This window comes from Carassius carassius, chromosome 2, assembly GCF_963082965.1.
Source record: "Carassius carassius chromosome 2, fCarCar2.1, whole genome shotgun sequence".
Taxonomy (NCBI): domain Eukaryota; kingdom Metazoa; phylum Chordata; class Actinopteri; order Cypriniformes; family Cyprinidae; genus Carassius; species Carassius carassius.
The window spans coordinates 25,965,319-25,980,375 of NC_081756.1; the positions used below are offsets into that span (position 1 = coordinate 25,965,319).

Consider the following 15,057-nt stretch of genomic DNA (forward strand, 5'->3'; position numbering starts at 1 on the left):
ACAGATTCCTGTGGGATGTTTTCTAATGAGAAGTAATGTCTTGTCTTGTGTGACCAAGTCTTCACCTTGAATCTTTAAATAGATGATTATTTTCCAGTAGATATAAATCAATGAATACTGAGAGAAATAACCATGGAGGACTGTAGGAATGTATGTTTCCTGATCTAACCCCATTTTCCTTGCTACATCCACTGAGATCCATGCAAAACATTTACTCTTAGCTCTCTCACTCTCCCAACATGGGAGAAGAACCTTGGTGGTTGGGTTTCATTGGCATTTCCCCCCATCTCCACATGAAGAGCATCCACAGGAGTTGACTGCGACACAACACAAACTCAATGCTTGAGCCAGTATTACTTTTAACTTTTGTAATGATCTTTTTGCTGCCGATCCATAGACTTTAACTCGCTCAATTAATTGTCCGTATATTCTTACCCCCATTCCATTCATTTCCTTTTTTTCCCCTTGTAAATATATTAGCGATGTAGTTTTTTCTACTGAAAACTTAAATCCCCTTGAGTATGACAATTCTTCAACCACATAACTGCCTCTTGTATCTTTATTTTAATGTGATCAACATTCCTTCCCCTTTTCCATAATGCTCCATCATCTGCAAATAAAGATTGTCTAATATCAGGGGAAAAAAACATCATTTATCATGATGGAAAAAAAGCAATGGACTAATGGCGCTACCCTGAGGTGTACTGTTATATATATATATAAATAATTAGTGCTCTGTACATCTAACGTTACCTGTCTGTCCATGATAACTTTTCCTAAAATATCTTCTTGTGTCATTCTTTCCTTCCAAAAGTGACTAAATAATATGTCACGATATACATTATATTTACCAAACCTGAAAAGTACATGATATACATTTTCAGATACACCACATACATCGGATAACTCATTTTCATATAAAGAGTGCTGATTTAAACCCTGTGTTTCTCATGCTGTGTCGAAATGCCATACTATCATACTACTCTTACTATTGCTGCAGTATCCAGTATGTATGCTGTGCATAGTGTGCACATTTTCTGTATGCATCAAATACCCGGATGACCTACTATATTTACCAGAATCTGCTGAATATAACTCAAGTACACTGAAATCAGTACAGAAGCTGTGTTCTTAATGGCATACTACCATACAACTCCTACTACATTGCAGTATGCTGCGAGTATACTGTGAATAGTACTAGGCTGTACTGTACCAAAACTTGTTCTAGGCTACTCATTTTCCCATTACCGGTACATATCAGATCAGAAAGACATGTATTTTCAATAAAAATAAAGGAAATATTTGAAAATTATAAATAAAACATCTCATTAATAATACAGTGTTATTAGTTGGTTAGCAGTATAGGTGTAGGGAGGCTTTTGTCCCAATGAAGTTGCATTCATTTAATAACATTTTTAAGTATTATAATTTAAACACACGTTATTGCACACTGTTTTATAATGTGCAACTGAAATATAAATATCTACCACCCAACTACTATTTACACAATTATTATTAGTTCTGCTCAGTATGTAAAGTCCATTAATTATTAAATAAGTTCAAATGGGCAATATAACATTCTTTACTAGTATGAATCTTTAATTTACAAGCTTTTTGTAAAAATAAAAATAAAAAAAATGGTTAGTACATTTATTTGTGAGGTAACAACCTCAGCAGCTGTGCTGAATTAATGCTTTGTCATGTGAAAACACTTTAGCGCGCTACTATGAAAAATGTGTTGCTTATTGTATACTGGTTCACACACTATTCTTTAAAAAATAGTAGGCAGTATACACTGTGTACTGGGCAGTAAGCAGTAAGCAAGTATGCCATTTTGAACACAGCCTCAGTATTTAGACAGCCACACCTCTTCTGTCCTATGTTTTCCCTCTCGTCCAATCAGAGGACAGAGATCCAAGAGGTCACTGACGGACACACACGTGACGTGACTGCAGCGTCACAGCTGTGGCTCACGTAACAATATTTACATCTCAAATTTGTCGAAATATAAATTGTAATTTATTATTATTTTCATAACAACCCTAATACTGTTTCTAGTTCTGCTATCTGCTATGCACATTTGAATTTGTTGTTTCTAGAAGTACGTTTTATTCCCCTCGGCTACATTGGCAATAAAAATATATTCCAATGTGCACTGTCACTATAATTTACAGAAATATGTTCAATAAAATTAGAAACTTTGTTTTAAGAATTCAATATTTTTCTTATAAAAAAATTTGCACATAAAGGCAATAGTCGTAGGCTAGTGAAAATCACGCACACTCACTTAATAGAACGGCTACGCCAGAAATAGCAGTAAAAGCTGTTTTATTTTATATGGACCAGATTGTCTCATCGGACTTTTTACTCGTTATGTACCTAACATGTTACATGACACTTTCACTCGCGGAAACTCATAATAGTTGGGAACAACTTGAGGGTTGTAGTAAATGTAGTAAAGCTGCTGCATACATTCATTTTGTCATAACATGTACTCTGACCTAACTGTTATAAATATTCATACATACACCCACATAGCCTTGAGAGAACAGGAATAGAGACATTCATTCGGAACAGCAGATGCATGGAAGGAAACTGTTTAAGCAACTTTATTATTTAATCAAACTGTATAATGTAATCAAATTGACAGTAGTAACACAAGAGTACACAGATTACAGCATTGTGTATTTCACTGTCTCTCAATGTGTGGCACAACATGAAGATTATTATTATCAAAAATTCAGGTTACTGATATGTTTGTTTCCACGGATTTTGAGAGCAGGCATCACTGCTGAACAGAAAACTGATCTCTTTCACCAAACACTGTTTGAGATAGTTTCACAAAATAAACATCCTCTTCGACCTTACATTAGTGTGCACTCATACACATTCAGAAAGATTCAATGTCACACACGTACATACACATTCAGGTTACATCTGCTGAAAATAATCAGGTCTCTCAGAGAAAGTTAATACAAATAGAATTTAGACCTTGATTTTTGGAGAGACACCCTTTTAAGAGGATAAAATTGGAAACAAATGTATCTCCCTTGCGTGCATGCTTAAACACCTAACATAAAAAAAAGAAAGAAAAGAAAATCTCAGGAACTGCCCCAGTGCATAGGTTTACTGAAATAATCAAAAAGAAGACAAAAATATCTACCACAGAGTCCATTTTAACGGATTATACACTATTAAGGAAATTCGGACTTGTTTTACAATTGTGTGTGTGTGTGTGTACGGAAGTACGGAAGCTTGATTTCAACAAAAGCATGTTTATGGATCATTGTGTACCACAACATTACAACAAAAAATCTAAACAAAGACACACACAAGCAATCTCACAAGTACCTGTCCTGTAAATATGCATTATTAACATAAGATGAGAAAAAAAATTACTTGGAAAAAAGCATTATATGTGCCTTAAGTGGACATGTGCAAAAATGTCCTAAATAGTTGAATATGGTTGGATGAAAAACATTAATCTATATTGTTGACACATTTGTTCACAGAACATTTTCCAATTGCATCAAAACAAGAAGAGGAGACACAGTATCTGCAACTAAAGTCATCCACCTACTCCTAAAATATCCGTTCAAATCAAAGAGATGAAGTCATAAAGGAACAGGAAAAAAGATAAAAACACTACAAAACCCTTCTGAAGTTTAATATAAAGGTCTGTATATGATTTCCAAAACATATACTGTATGAATGTGCATTTCAGAGACTGTAAAGGCAAAAAAAAAAATTCTCAGAGGCACATCAAATCAGAGACTCAAGTTTACCTGCATTCAGTTCAATGATGATTTTGAAGGTGAAAGGTCAAAACCTCATCCTGAAAACAATCAACAAACAAAAGCTGCTCCCCAAGTCATGTCATGAGGCGAGCAGAAGCTGCTGGGCCGCTGTTCATCCAGCTGATTACCAGACGTCTCCTCTGAATGTGGATTGTTTTGCTTTGAGTGTTAAAAGCTAGTCCCAAGCATTTGTTTCTGGATGCCTCTTCTGTTCAGTCACCACACCCTCACTGTTTCCAGTTTCATCAGTGTTTTGGAGGGTTGGTGAAACTTTATGATCAGAGATATGTAAATTTGTAGACAGACATCAGGAAGGTTGCTGGGCTGTGTGTGACTTAAGAAGTCAGAGGTCAAATCTCAGCACTGCACTGATTCAATAAAGCCTTCTTTCTCTTGACCCACAGGCTCCACCTCTGCATATACTGGTTGACCAGAACCTCTGCGAAATTTCATCGCTGGCCATCGGCTGGGACATCTCTGTAAACATATGAATTTGAAATTAATAAATGATTTTTGTTATAAATGCAATCCCCTATCAGGTGTTCTACTAGGTGGTTATAAATGTTTTTACATATACATTTTTGCTCAAACCATCCAAAATTCATGACTTTAGAAATACTGAATGTCATTTTTTTTACCATGAAATATCAGTTTCAAAATCATTCAAATGGTACACCTCCATGAAAAAGCAACAACAAATTCAGAAGGACAGTTATCCACTGCCATCGATAAAATGAAAGTTGCAGTAATACAAAAAAAACTTTTTTTAAACAATTGCTTTAATTTGCAATTAAATCTCTGCATCCATTTTTTCCACTTAATAAGAAATAAAAATGAAAATCCTGTGGTCATTTACCTTTTCAGACAAAAAATGGAGACTGAAACTTTCAAGCATCAGAAAGGATGCAGTGTATCAGGTGATTCAATTCACAGAAATACTCTGAATTATTTGTTCATTAATCAGAATGGATACATTTTTTATGGTGCTGTTTTTTTATTTTTATTTTTTTTACCTTTTTTCTGGCGCTTTACAGCTTCAGTACACATTCAATGTAAGTGCATGGAAAATACAGACCAGCACAGACTTTAGAAATTCACCTTTTGTGTCCCAGAGATGAAAAAGTCATACAGTTTTGTATTTCTTTATTTGTTAAACTGTTTCTATGACTTATTGTTATCCTCCATACACTCACCTCAATGAAGAAGAGTCCCGCGGCAGAACTGGTGTGGTGGTAGATGTAGACGGTCACCAGGACGATGGCCACCATCACGAGCAGAAGCAGGAGCATCCCAAGGATCAGCCCCATGTGCAGGAGGTGAGTGCTGTTCTCCGCTGTACTTTTTGCTGCAGCAGCTGAAACACACATTTTACTGTATTTGTAGTCTGAACACTGATGCACTTCAGTTCACTTCTACTGTCAGAATAAATCAGTCTGTCTTTCTACACACATAAACAAGAGTGGAGACTCCTTATTTTTCCCCTAAACAATATTTGCCTAAAAAAAAAACCGGTGTGAATCTTGTAGTTCTTCTTTTAAACAGAAGAGAGCACTGTTTTCAAAGTAATGTAGCTATTTCTGTGTTTGGGTATCAAGATTTCTGTGGCTTGTGCATCTGTCCAACAGGCAGATAAAAAGATTAATGATGGAAGAGAGACAAAGCCATAAATTTTATCTTGTGTTATGGATATTTCCAGCTGGCCCCAGTGAGAACGTTTTACTGTGGTCTGCAGTTCTTGTGTTTGTGCACCACATCCAGGCCCTTCCAAAAACCTAAGACTTCTGAGCAGACTCCGTGTACAGCCTTAGAGAATATACTGAGAAGAAAAACCTCCTTCTTTTTCTTACAATGTCAGTTATGGATCTACAGATGTCAGCTGGATCTGCTTTATCTAAATGTTAATAATATAAACTAAAAATGCACTACTTTCATGTAGTAACATCTAAATAAACTGCTTTTAAGTAAAAAACATGCAATATGAGTCAATTAACCATTAGGTTACATGAAACCTACAAAACAAGATAATTTGAAGAATGTTTCAGCTGTTTATTGTCCATTTTCTCCCAACAACATCCACTGACTTTCATTATATGGAAGGGTGAAAAAAATACTTTTTTGACATATATTATTTTTTGGTAGCACTTTATTTTACAGTCCTGTTCCTCATGTACATACTATGTACTTATTATAGGAATTACAATAACTATGTAATAACTAGGTACTAACCCTAAACCTAACCCTACCCCATGTAGTTACCTTGTGTTACCAGAACTTTCTTAGATAAATACACTGTAAGTACACTATAAGTACATGTTAGTACACGTACTGTAAAATAAAGTGCAACATTATTTTTTGATCCAACTCCACTTAATATTTAATTTTATATCTCTGTGGCTCAATGATCAATGAAAACATCTGTCTCTGCACATATCTTGACAGAGTGTCATTGATTTTCTATTCTGCCAATAACTTTACACTACATTGTTTTATTTTATTACAGCACCCAGATGGCTCACATATGGCTCCTTATGATTATTTTAGCACTTCTTTCTTCAACAGTTTCTCTGCAGATATGTGTGTACACAGTAAAACAACCATAAGGGTATTTGTTATCTGCATTTTTTTACCGTTTTATGCCCATGACAAAGTCTGAATTAATACACACAGACAAAATTCTTTAAAAGACATAAGTATAAAATATTTCGTAAGAGCAGGTAATCATGTTTTAATGTTAATATGTCCAGAATAAAATGTTACTGCTATAATGCAGAATCATAACAAATTTTTTTTACAAAATTTTAACTCAATGTTGTCCAGCAATTTCTGATAATTTAATGACTTTAAAAGTAAAAATAAATTTTCTCTATCAGAAAAGCCAAATAAAATGTAAATTATACAGTTCTTTAAGCCAAAAGGTGCCCAAATGATTGACAGACATTACAGGGCAGAACTAATCCCGAGGCAGGGTTTCTGCCAAAAAAGTGCCCATGACCACTTAAGCATGGGAAGTCATTTATTTTCAATAGGAAGGAGACTGAAGCTTGGCTGCCAAAAGCAGCCTGGCTTGATGACTGCCATACTGAAACAAAACACAGAAAACTGTGAGCAGGATGTGTGCCGTCAAATTCCTTTCTAGAGTTCAGTGGAATTGAAACATATTGTGACATTTTCGTCTAGTTCCAATAAAACTAATGGTGATATTTTGTTGAAATCAATCATTAATCAAATGCACTAGTTAATGTGGCAGCGCTAGTTAAATGAAAAGTTGGCTGCACTAATTAAATTGGCACGGACCCCAAGGTACCTCATGAAAACATTTACGAAAATCAAAACACATTTTATTTTCTTTGGCAAAAAAGTGCATGTTTTTTTTTTTTTTTGATTTTATTACAGATGGCTCATTTGATATGAGAAGCAGCAAAGTTTCCAGTTTCAGCCAGATTTGCCACCAGAAACAAATACAGGTAGATGGGGATCTTTTGAAAACAAAAAGTTTTTATAGTGTGTTTCTATAATGAGGGTGGCGTATATGTACGTTCAATAAATTTTACTTTTAATTAATATAATTCTGTATGAACATGTATGTGTCTATATATATATATATATATATATATATATATATATATTCACCTTAAATAGTGGATAGCTCTCTTATCAGTTTTAGTCAGGAATGATAACATTCATAGCGCTGTCTTCTGGCTACATGTTTTCATTGGCTGCAAATGCTGTTTTCAACTCTATTGATAAAATGTTGAAGCCCTGACTGCTGTTTCCGATTGGTAAAGAAATATTGAGACTGCTCCAAATCAGAAACACATGACCTGGATCTTACAACAAAATTCTGGGAACTCAGAGGGCGAAAGACGAAAGAGAGTGAGGGAGAGACAAAGAGAGACAGTAAGCTCTCTATATATCTATATCTACATATACATCTATTACCTATATTATATATACACACACATATATATATATATATATATATATATATATATATATGCAGAGAGAGTAGATGAAGAGAAGAAGAAGGTATGAACCAAAAATCTGCTGTTGGACAGGAAATGAAATGGCACAAAACCTTGATATTAAAGAAAGATATTTAGTCAGAAATGTTTTGCTGCTGCCACATATACACACATAACCAGACAAGTCAGTCTCACACACACACACACAAACACACGAGCTTATTTGGTTATAAGCAGGAACAATTAATTATTAATCATAAAAGTGAGATCAGAGTTAAGCAGCATGTTGCTGTATACGTAGATCACAGACACACTTTGAAACCACATGCACTGCAGCAATGCTAAGACCTTACCTCTATTGTCTTTGATATGTAGCGCAATCTTGGTGTCATCTATAAAAACAGATGAGAAAAGAGAGAAGGAGGGAGAGAAAAAAAGGAGAAAATATTAAAGCTTCATTTTACATGTTTCTCAATTTCTCATTTACAGTGAACTGTAATATCATAGACTCTGAAAACACCCACATCTCATCAACAGCTGTACACGGGTCGCACAAGTGTGTGATGAGAACTTCAAAGTGATTGGAAAATATGTCTGTTATTGGAGAGCAAGTTTCAGATTTGTAATGAATCGTTAATGAGCAATCCACTACAAGATTCTTGAATATGCTTTCTAGTGAGCTGAAGAGCTCCTGTCTGAGACAGACGGGTCAACATCTGCTGCAGGCAATTCTTCTGAGAGCGGAGACTGAAGTGAAAGAAGCAGCACAATATCAGCTGATGATGCTAAGGGATCTGATGTGTCATAAGATATCAAGTTTCTCATTCCCAGCATGTTACATGATTTCATTCACACACCTGATTTGCTGGCATATGTTACATCAGAGTTAGAGATGGAGAGAAGTATGTGAAAGTTTGTTTTCGAGATGACTGTAATAATCCAATTCACTCAATTAATATAAAATATTAACATAAAATGTGCTTCATAATGTTTACATTTAAATTAATAGATTTTAGTTAAGTAAAGCATATTATTTAACCTCACTGAATCAACTTTGACACAAAGTTACGCCAACAAATCTACATTTAAGGTTCTTTAACAGAATAATAATTCTGTCATCATTTACTCAAACCTGTATGACCTACTTTCTTCTGTGGAACAGAAAAAAAGACTTTTGTCCATACAATGGAAATCTATGGTCACCAAAACTGTTTGGTTAACAATATTCTTAGGTTAGTTTTGTATAAGTATAGTTTTATTTGAAGCATTCATGTAGTCTGTATTTTTTTTAGCTTATGTACAGGTAAACTTTTATATATATAGTAATATAAATAGTCAAAATATGTCAATAGGTAAGTTGTGTATAGGTTTATACTGTTTTACGTCATTGTTGTATGTCTGTATTTATGTAGCACTGTGGTCCTGTGAGGCACAACATTTCGTTCCACTGTATGTCCACACATGTAGCGGAATGACAATAAAGCTCAACTTGACTTGACCTGAAAATATCCAAAAATATCATCAAAATATCTTTTGTATTTAGAAGAAAATCATACAGGTTTGGAACAACATGAGGAAGAGTAAATGATGACAAAATTATTGTATTTGGTTGAACTGTGCCTTTAGGGTAATTTTACTTTAAACGTACATTAATGTTTCGATTATTCATTATGGAACTGTCAGCAAACCTCACCGGTCCAAAGTCCTCCCCTTAATAAATGTGCATTCCACATGGAATATTTTCTCACTGGCTGTGACTGTGTAGAGTCACGCAGCATTTTTGCTTTCATCAAGAAAAAAAAATTAGAGGAATTTGCACCTTGTTAGGACACGGTTGGTAAAACGCTGACAGCAGAACTGCTGCAATAATAAGCAAGTAATAATTAGGAAAAAAAAAAACCTTTTTATTTTTATTTTGGCTAAGAAATTAGGAAGACAATGAAATGAGAAGTTTATATTCTTATTCTGTAATTTGGGTACAGCTATTGCTCCTCTAGATTTGAACTATTTATAAGTGTATTCATAATTCACGGGCAAGATTTATGATTTATGCTGTTTTGTTTACTGTCTGATAATGTGTTTGCACAAACCACACAGAAAAACAACATGAGTTTTCAGTTAAACAATAGTTAAGTGGTATATGGATGAGGGTGTATTTTCAATGTGTTTATTGTAAGTGTCCGTGTTTATTTAAGAAAGAATCTTATGTGCCACGAAGGGGAATGATGAGCATGATTATCTATTGAACCCTATTTATTAGCAAACCCCTTCAGCTACATTATAAATGTCTTTTCTTCTCCAGTAATTGATTTTCCCCAGTCTCATTAAGTACAAAGCACAGACTCATAAAGCACAAACCCTTTCTTTTTCCTTGTCTATTGATTTACACAGAATCCATTGGTGGCCTCTTAACATTATCCTGATGCATTCTTACAGTGAGCAGTCACTTGTAACTAATGGTTTAGATCAATGACCCATTGGTTTCCTGTAGACAGAGGATTGTAACATCAGTTTCATGTTTCATATTTCAACCTAAGGCAAGGCAAGGCAAGGGAAGTTTATTTATATAGCACATTTCGTACACAATGGTAATTCAAAGTGCTTTACATAAAAGAAAGTAAAATAATCGAAGAAAAATAATAACAAAAATAAAACAAGCAATTTTAAAACTTTTAAAATGATTAAAACATTTACTTAAAATAAATGTATAAACAGTTAGAAAATGATTTTACATTAAAAAAAAAACAGTGAAAATATAGTGCAATCAGTTCGGACATTGCACAGTGCTCATTCCATAAATGCACAGCTAAACAGATGAGTTTTAAGTCTAGATTTAAATGTGACTAGTGTTTTAGCACATCTGATCTCTTCTGGAAGCTGATTCCAACTGCGGGCAGCAGAGTAACTAAAGGCAGACTCCCCTTGTTTTGTGTGAACCCTTGGTATTTCTAACTGACTCGATCCTAATGATCTGAGTGGTCTGTTAGGTTTATATTCAGTGATATATCTGAAATATATTTCGGTCCTAGGTCATTTAGTGACTTATATACGAGTAAAAGTACTTTAAAATCACTCCTAAATGTAACTGGAAGCCAGTGTAAGGACCTGAGGACTGGGGTGATATGCTCAGATTTTCTGGTTCTAGTCAGAATCCTGGCAGCAGCGTTCTGGATGAGCTGCAGCTGTCTAATGGTCTTTTTGAGAAGGCCAGTGAGGAGCCCATTACAATAGTCCACCCTACTGGTGATTAAGGCATGAACAAGTTTCTCCAAGTCTTGACTGTAAACAAAACATCTAATTCTTGCAATGTTTTTTTAGATGATAGTATGCCGATTTAGTTACTGCTTTGACATGACTACTGAAACTAAGGTCTGTCCCCAGAATCACACCAAGATCCCTCTCTTGATTTTAAGTTGTTTGACCCCTAGAGTCAAGGTATGCATTCACCTTGAACACTTCATCTTTGTTTCCAAATGCAATGACTTCAGTTTTTCTGGGTATCATCAGCATAGCTGTGATTTGGTTCTTTCTCATTATTTGACTTAGTGGAAGCATATACAGACTAAACAAGAGCGGTGCAAGAATTGAGCCTTGTGGGACTCCACATGTCATGGACGTCCACTTAAGACTTATGCTCTCCTAGACTCACATAATAGCCTCTAAGTGGTATGTGTGTTCATTAAGGCATGACAGTACCTTCTGTTGGGATGCTGGTAGGCACGTGTGATGGAGTTTGGGTAGATTGACCCTCAGTAGTTCCTTTGTTCCTTGTGGTCTTCTTAGCAACTGATACAGTGGTCAGCAGATTGAGATCAGTAGTGCTGATGATGTCACAGGTGTTGTCCTTAGTCTGCGAATGAAAGGCAGATGAACACAGGTGAAATCTGAGATATGGTTGATAAGTTGGTTGGGATTCAGGCATACATTTTGATACTCTAACATTAAACGTGGCAATATTTTATTATTTAAAAACTAGGGCTGTCATGTTAATTTAGTGCAGTTAAGTAATACAAATAAAATAATGTGCTAAACACATACACACTTTCTAAATCGAAATTCCATAATAAAGGCAATAACAGCCAAAGACGTCAGACTGTACTACAGTAGACCAAAATTTAAAAAACATCAAAGACACCATCATGTGCAAACAAATAAAGCAATAAATAAATAAATTCTTATAGTCAAAACCCTAAATATCTCATCATACTGTACATGTTAATTACTAGTGGTCTTCACTGTACAAGAAAAAGCGAGAGAGAGTGAGAGAGAGAGAGAAAGAAAGATAGCATATACTTTTCTTTTCGTCCATCATACAAACATCCACACACATACCTCATCTGGGCAACGGTTATCTTCCCAGTCCTGCCGATGGTGATCCAAGCCACTGGAGCATCTGTCAATAAAAATGATAACAGTCATTAGTCTTACGGGTTTAAAAAAACTAAAAACGAGTAAATCATGAAATGAATTTTCATTTGTGAGTCCTCCAAGAAACTTTATTTAAGAATACTCTGTTCACTGTGGTCCAGAACAAGAAATTCAATATGCACACGCCATATAATCTCTCCCTGTGTTTCTTGCTGATATTTTGGGGTCAGAAAAGGAGACACACATTTGCTTCACTTGTAATAAACAAACCAGTTGTTTTTATGTGCGTGTATTTGTGTGAGACCCGTCACCAAAAAAAAAAAAAAGGATCCTATTCCTTTTTGTGCTTGAAAAACAGATTTTATTCAAGAGTTGATGTACTGTAAATGGACAAAGCAATTAAATAAACATGGGAGAAATGCTTTCATTTCTGCAATAAGGTAATATAAACTGACAGTCAATGGGATCTGAGTGTCTTAGAACAGCATTTTTCAATGTGTTTCCTGTCTTTTGTTTCTTTTGCTTTGTTTTTTTATACTCTGCTCTTGCAATATTGTGTGAGAGAGTCGGCATCAGCAAACAAAGACACTGCTCTAAACACATGATGTGCTCTTGGGAAGGATGCGAATTGACTAGTGGTGGCATAAGGGCACTATAATGTGCGTCAATGTCTAACTGAAAGATTTTGATTAGAGATTTCATGACCAACGGAAGGGAAGCATAGCTGCGCTATGAGCGGCTACTGACTGATGTTAATGGCTGCAAATGCAATCAGCTCAAATTTATTCTGATCCAGTAATAATCTGACCTTGAGAGTGAATGCTTTTCCAAGTATGCAAATCTAGTGTACATCATCTTTTTGATGTACATAATCGTTACTAAAACACTCATATCTTAAAGTAATTTCATTCTTTCAGAGTAATGAAATATGAAAGAAATTAAGTGCAACACTTTACTACAGTATTATGGTCTTCTGTTCAGTTAGAGCTTGTTTTTGTGTGTGTCTGCTGCATCAGATTAGACTTCGTCTGCTCTCTCCAAAGACAAGGAATACATTTTTGATAAATTGCATTGGAAGGACCAGACTGTCAGTTATTAGCTTAAGTCAACTGAGTTACCTGCATTTACTATATCATTAGTCTGCTCTTTTATTCTCTCTCACACACAAACACACAGCCGTAATCAAGCCAAAAAAACTGACTTTAATTACTGCAGCAATTTCTAACTCTACATTGTTTCCATAACCTACAGCCAAACAAAAATGGTTACGCATATTGATAAAGTCTGAATATGACTCCCTCGTCTACCAGGAGATGATTCAAGACTCAGTGTTCCGATTTAATTACACAATCCAGCTAATTTAGAAGCAGGTTTCCAAAAGTAGATGGAAAAACCAAGGCCCCGCTGACAATGAAAGATGTGCTTGTGCATCAATATTGTGGGTATGTAATGATTTATAAAATAACAAACTGCATTGAAAAATGCTACAGCTCAAAAAATGTGTGCAGGACATATGTACTTGATAGGGAAAAACCAACTCCTCTAACACAAGCGAACTGGTCTTTTCTCTCTCTGCCTGTCAAGAACTAAATCTTATAATAAACAGCAACTGGGATATTATATTCCTGAATCCCTAAGAGTATGTGCATGCATGTGTGGGGGTGAGTATACATGTGCTTGAGAATGAGAGCTAGGGATTGAAAGAGTAGACAGATGGAAGGATTGCCCGGAAAATAAAGCAAAAGGAGGTCGGGTGTCTTGGTCTCGTCTGTTCTTTGGTATGTGATCTATAGAGAAAAGCTGTCTGGGTTCGAGAGGTGAGGGGCCAGGCATGAATCAGCAGGAATGTGACTTTATTTCCCCTCTTTCTCACACTCTCAGGAAAAAGCAATCTTGGTATGAAAGAATCTCTACAAGCTACATTTGAAATCCATATCGCTTCAAAAAATTCAAATTACATTTTGTTAATGGTTTACACGTTTACAATTCATTGAAATCTTTAGGCCATCTTTACATACAAAGGCAATCTTGTAACATTGTGACTGCGGAATTAGAAATGGTGAATTATCTCTACACATCTTGTGAAGGTCTGTGTTGAGAGTGCAACTGCTGACAGAACTTGTAAAATGTAAATTATTCCCCTCTTTCATTGCACCACCTCAAGGCAAGTGGTCTGAGAACGGCATCTTCTATTCCAGTAAAATGAGATTAGAATAGGGGAATGAGAGACAGAATGAATAGCGGTTTGTTTTCTCACCTATTGAGCCGGTGACACCAGTTGCAATTGAAGTTAATTTGAGATGCTATGCAAGAAGTGCAGCTTGTGAATTGAAGACATGCTGCAGAAAAGAAAAAAAGACATAGAAAATGCATCAGCACAGAATTCATCACGAATAGAGCAAAAGGCTAATAGAACAATGAGCTGGATTTCCATAAAACCTGTGATAAAAACTAACACAAAATCTGACATTGATATGAGGTATATAAGCCTCTATTAGCTATAATCACTTTTTACAGTTCTATTAGCAAGACTGTTTGTGTGTGTATATATATATATATATATATATATATATATATATATATATATATATATATATATATATATATATATATATATATATATTGTGTGTGTCCATTGGCTTACTGGGTAGTGGCATTATTTCAACAGCTGTACTGCTAGTAATTTTGGTCTTTAACAGCTCCACTCGGTGATACTCATAGATAGTCTTTCTCCGCACATCTAGAGCCAAACAAACACATATTACAATTACCATGTAAATCATTCAAGTTGTTGAAACTTCTATAGCACAAGCAAGGAGGAACAGCATTTTTCTATAAAGTTCTGTTTTCTCATGTACATTAGCTCTTAGTTGCCATTTTGAACAGCTTTTTTCCAGCTTTTTTCATTGTACAAAAACAGCACTTTATGC

General features: G+C 35.1%; 1 protein-coding gene across 1 annotated transcript in view; it reads right to left on the reverse strand.

Annotated features, from left to right (window-relative positions):
* Window positions 1-3,250: 3,250 nt before the first annotated feature.
* The window catches only part of LOC132107592 (plexin domain-containing protein 2-like), a 68,297-nt gene continuing 56,490 nt past the window's right edge, over window positions 3,251-15,057 (reverse strand). Inside the window, exons 8-14 of the mRNA XM_059513701.1 lie at window positions 14,772-14,867; window positions 14,385-14,466; window positions 12,092-12,152; window positions 11,456-11,609; window positions 8,113-8,151; window positions 4,991-5,151; window positions 3,251-4,274 (exon numbers count right to left, since the gene is read on the reverse strand). Coding sequence (XP_059369684.1) covers window positions 4,155-4,274; window positions 4,991-5,151; window positions 8,113-8,151; window positions 11,456-11,609; window positions 12,092-12,152; window positions 14,385-14,466; window positions 14,772-14,867 — 713 coding nt within the window. The 3' untranslated portion in view covers window positions 3,251-4,154. The remainder of the gene's footprint in view (window positions 4,275-4,990; window positions 5,152-8,112; window positions 8,152-11,455; window positions 11,610-12,091; window positions 12,153-14,384; window positions 14,467-14,771; window positions 14,868-15,057) is intronic.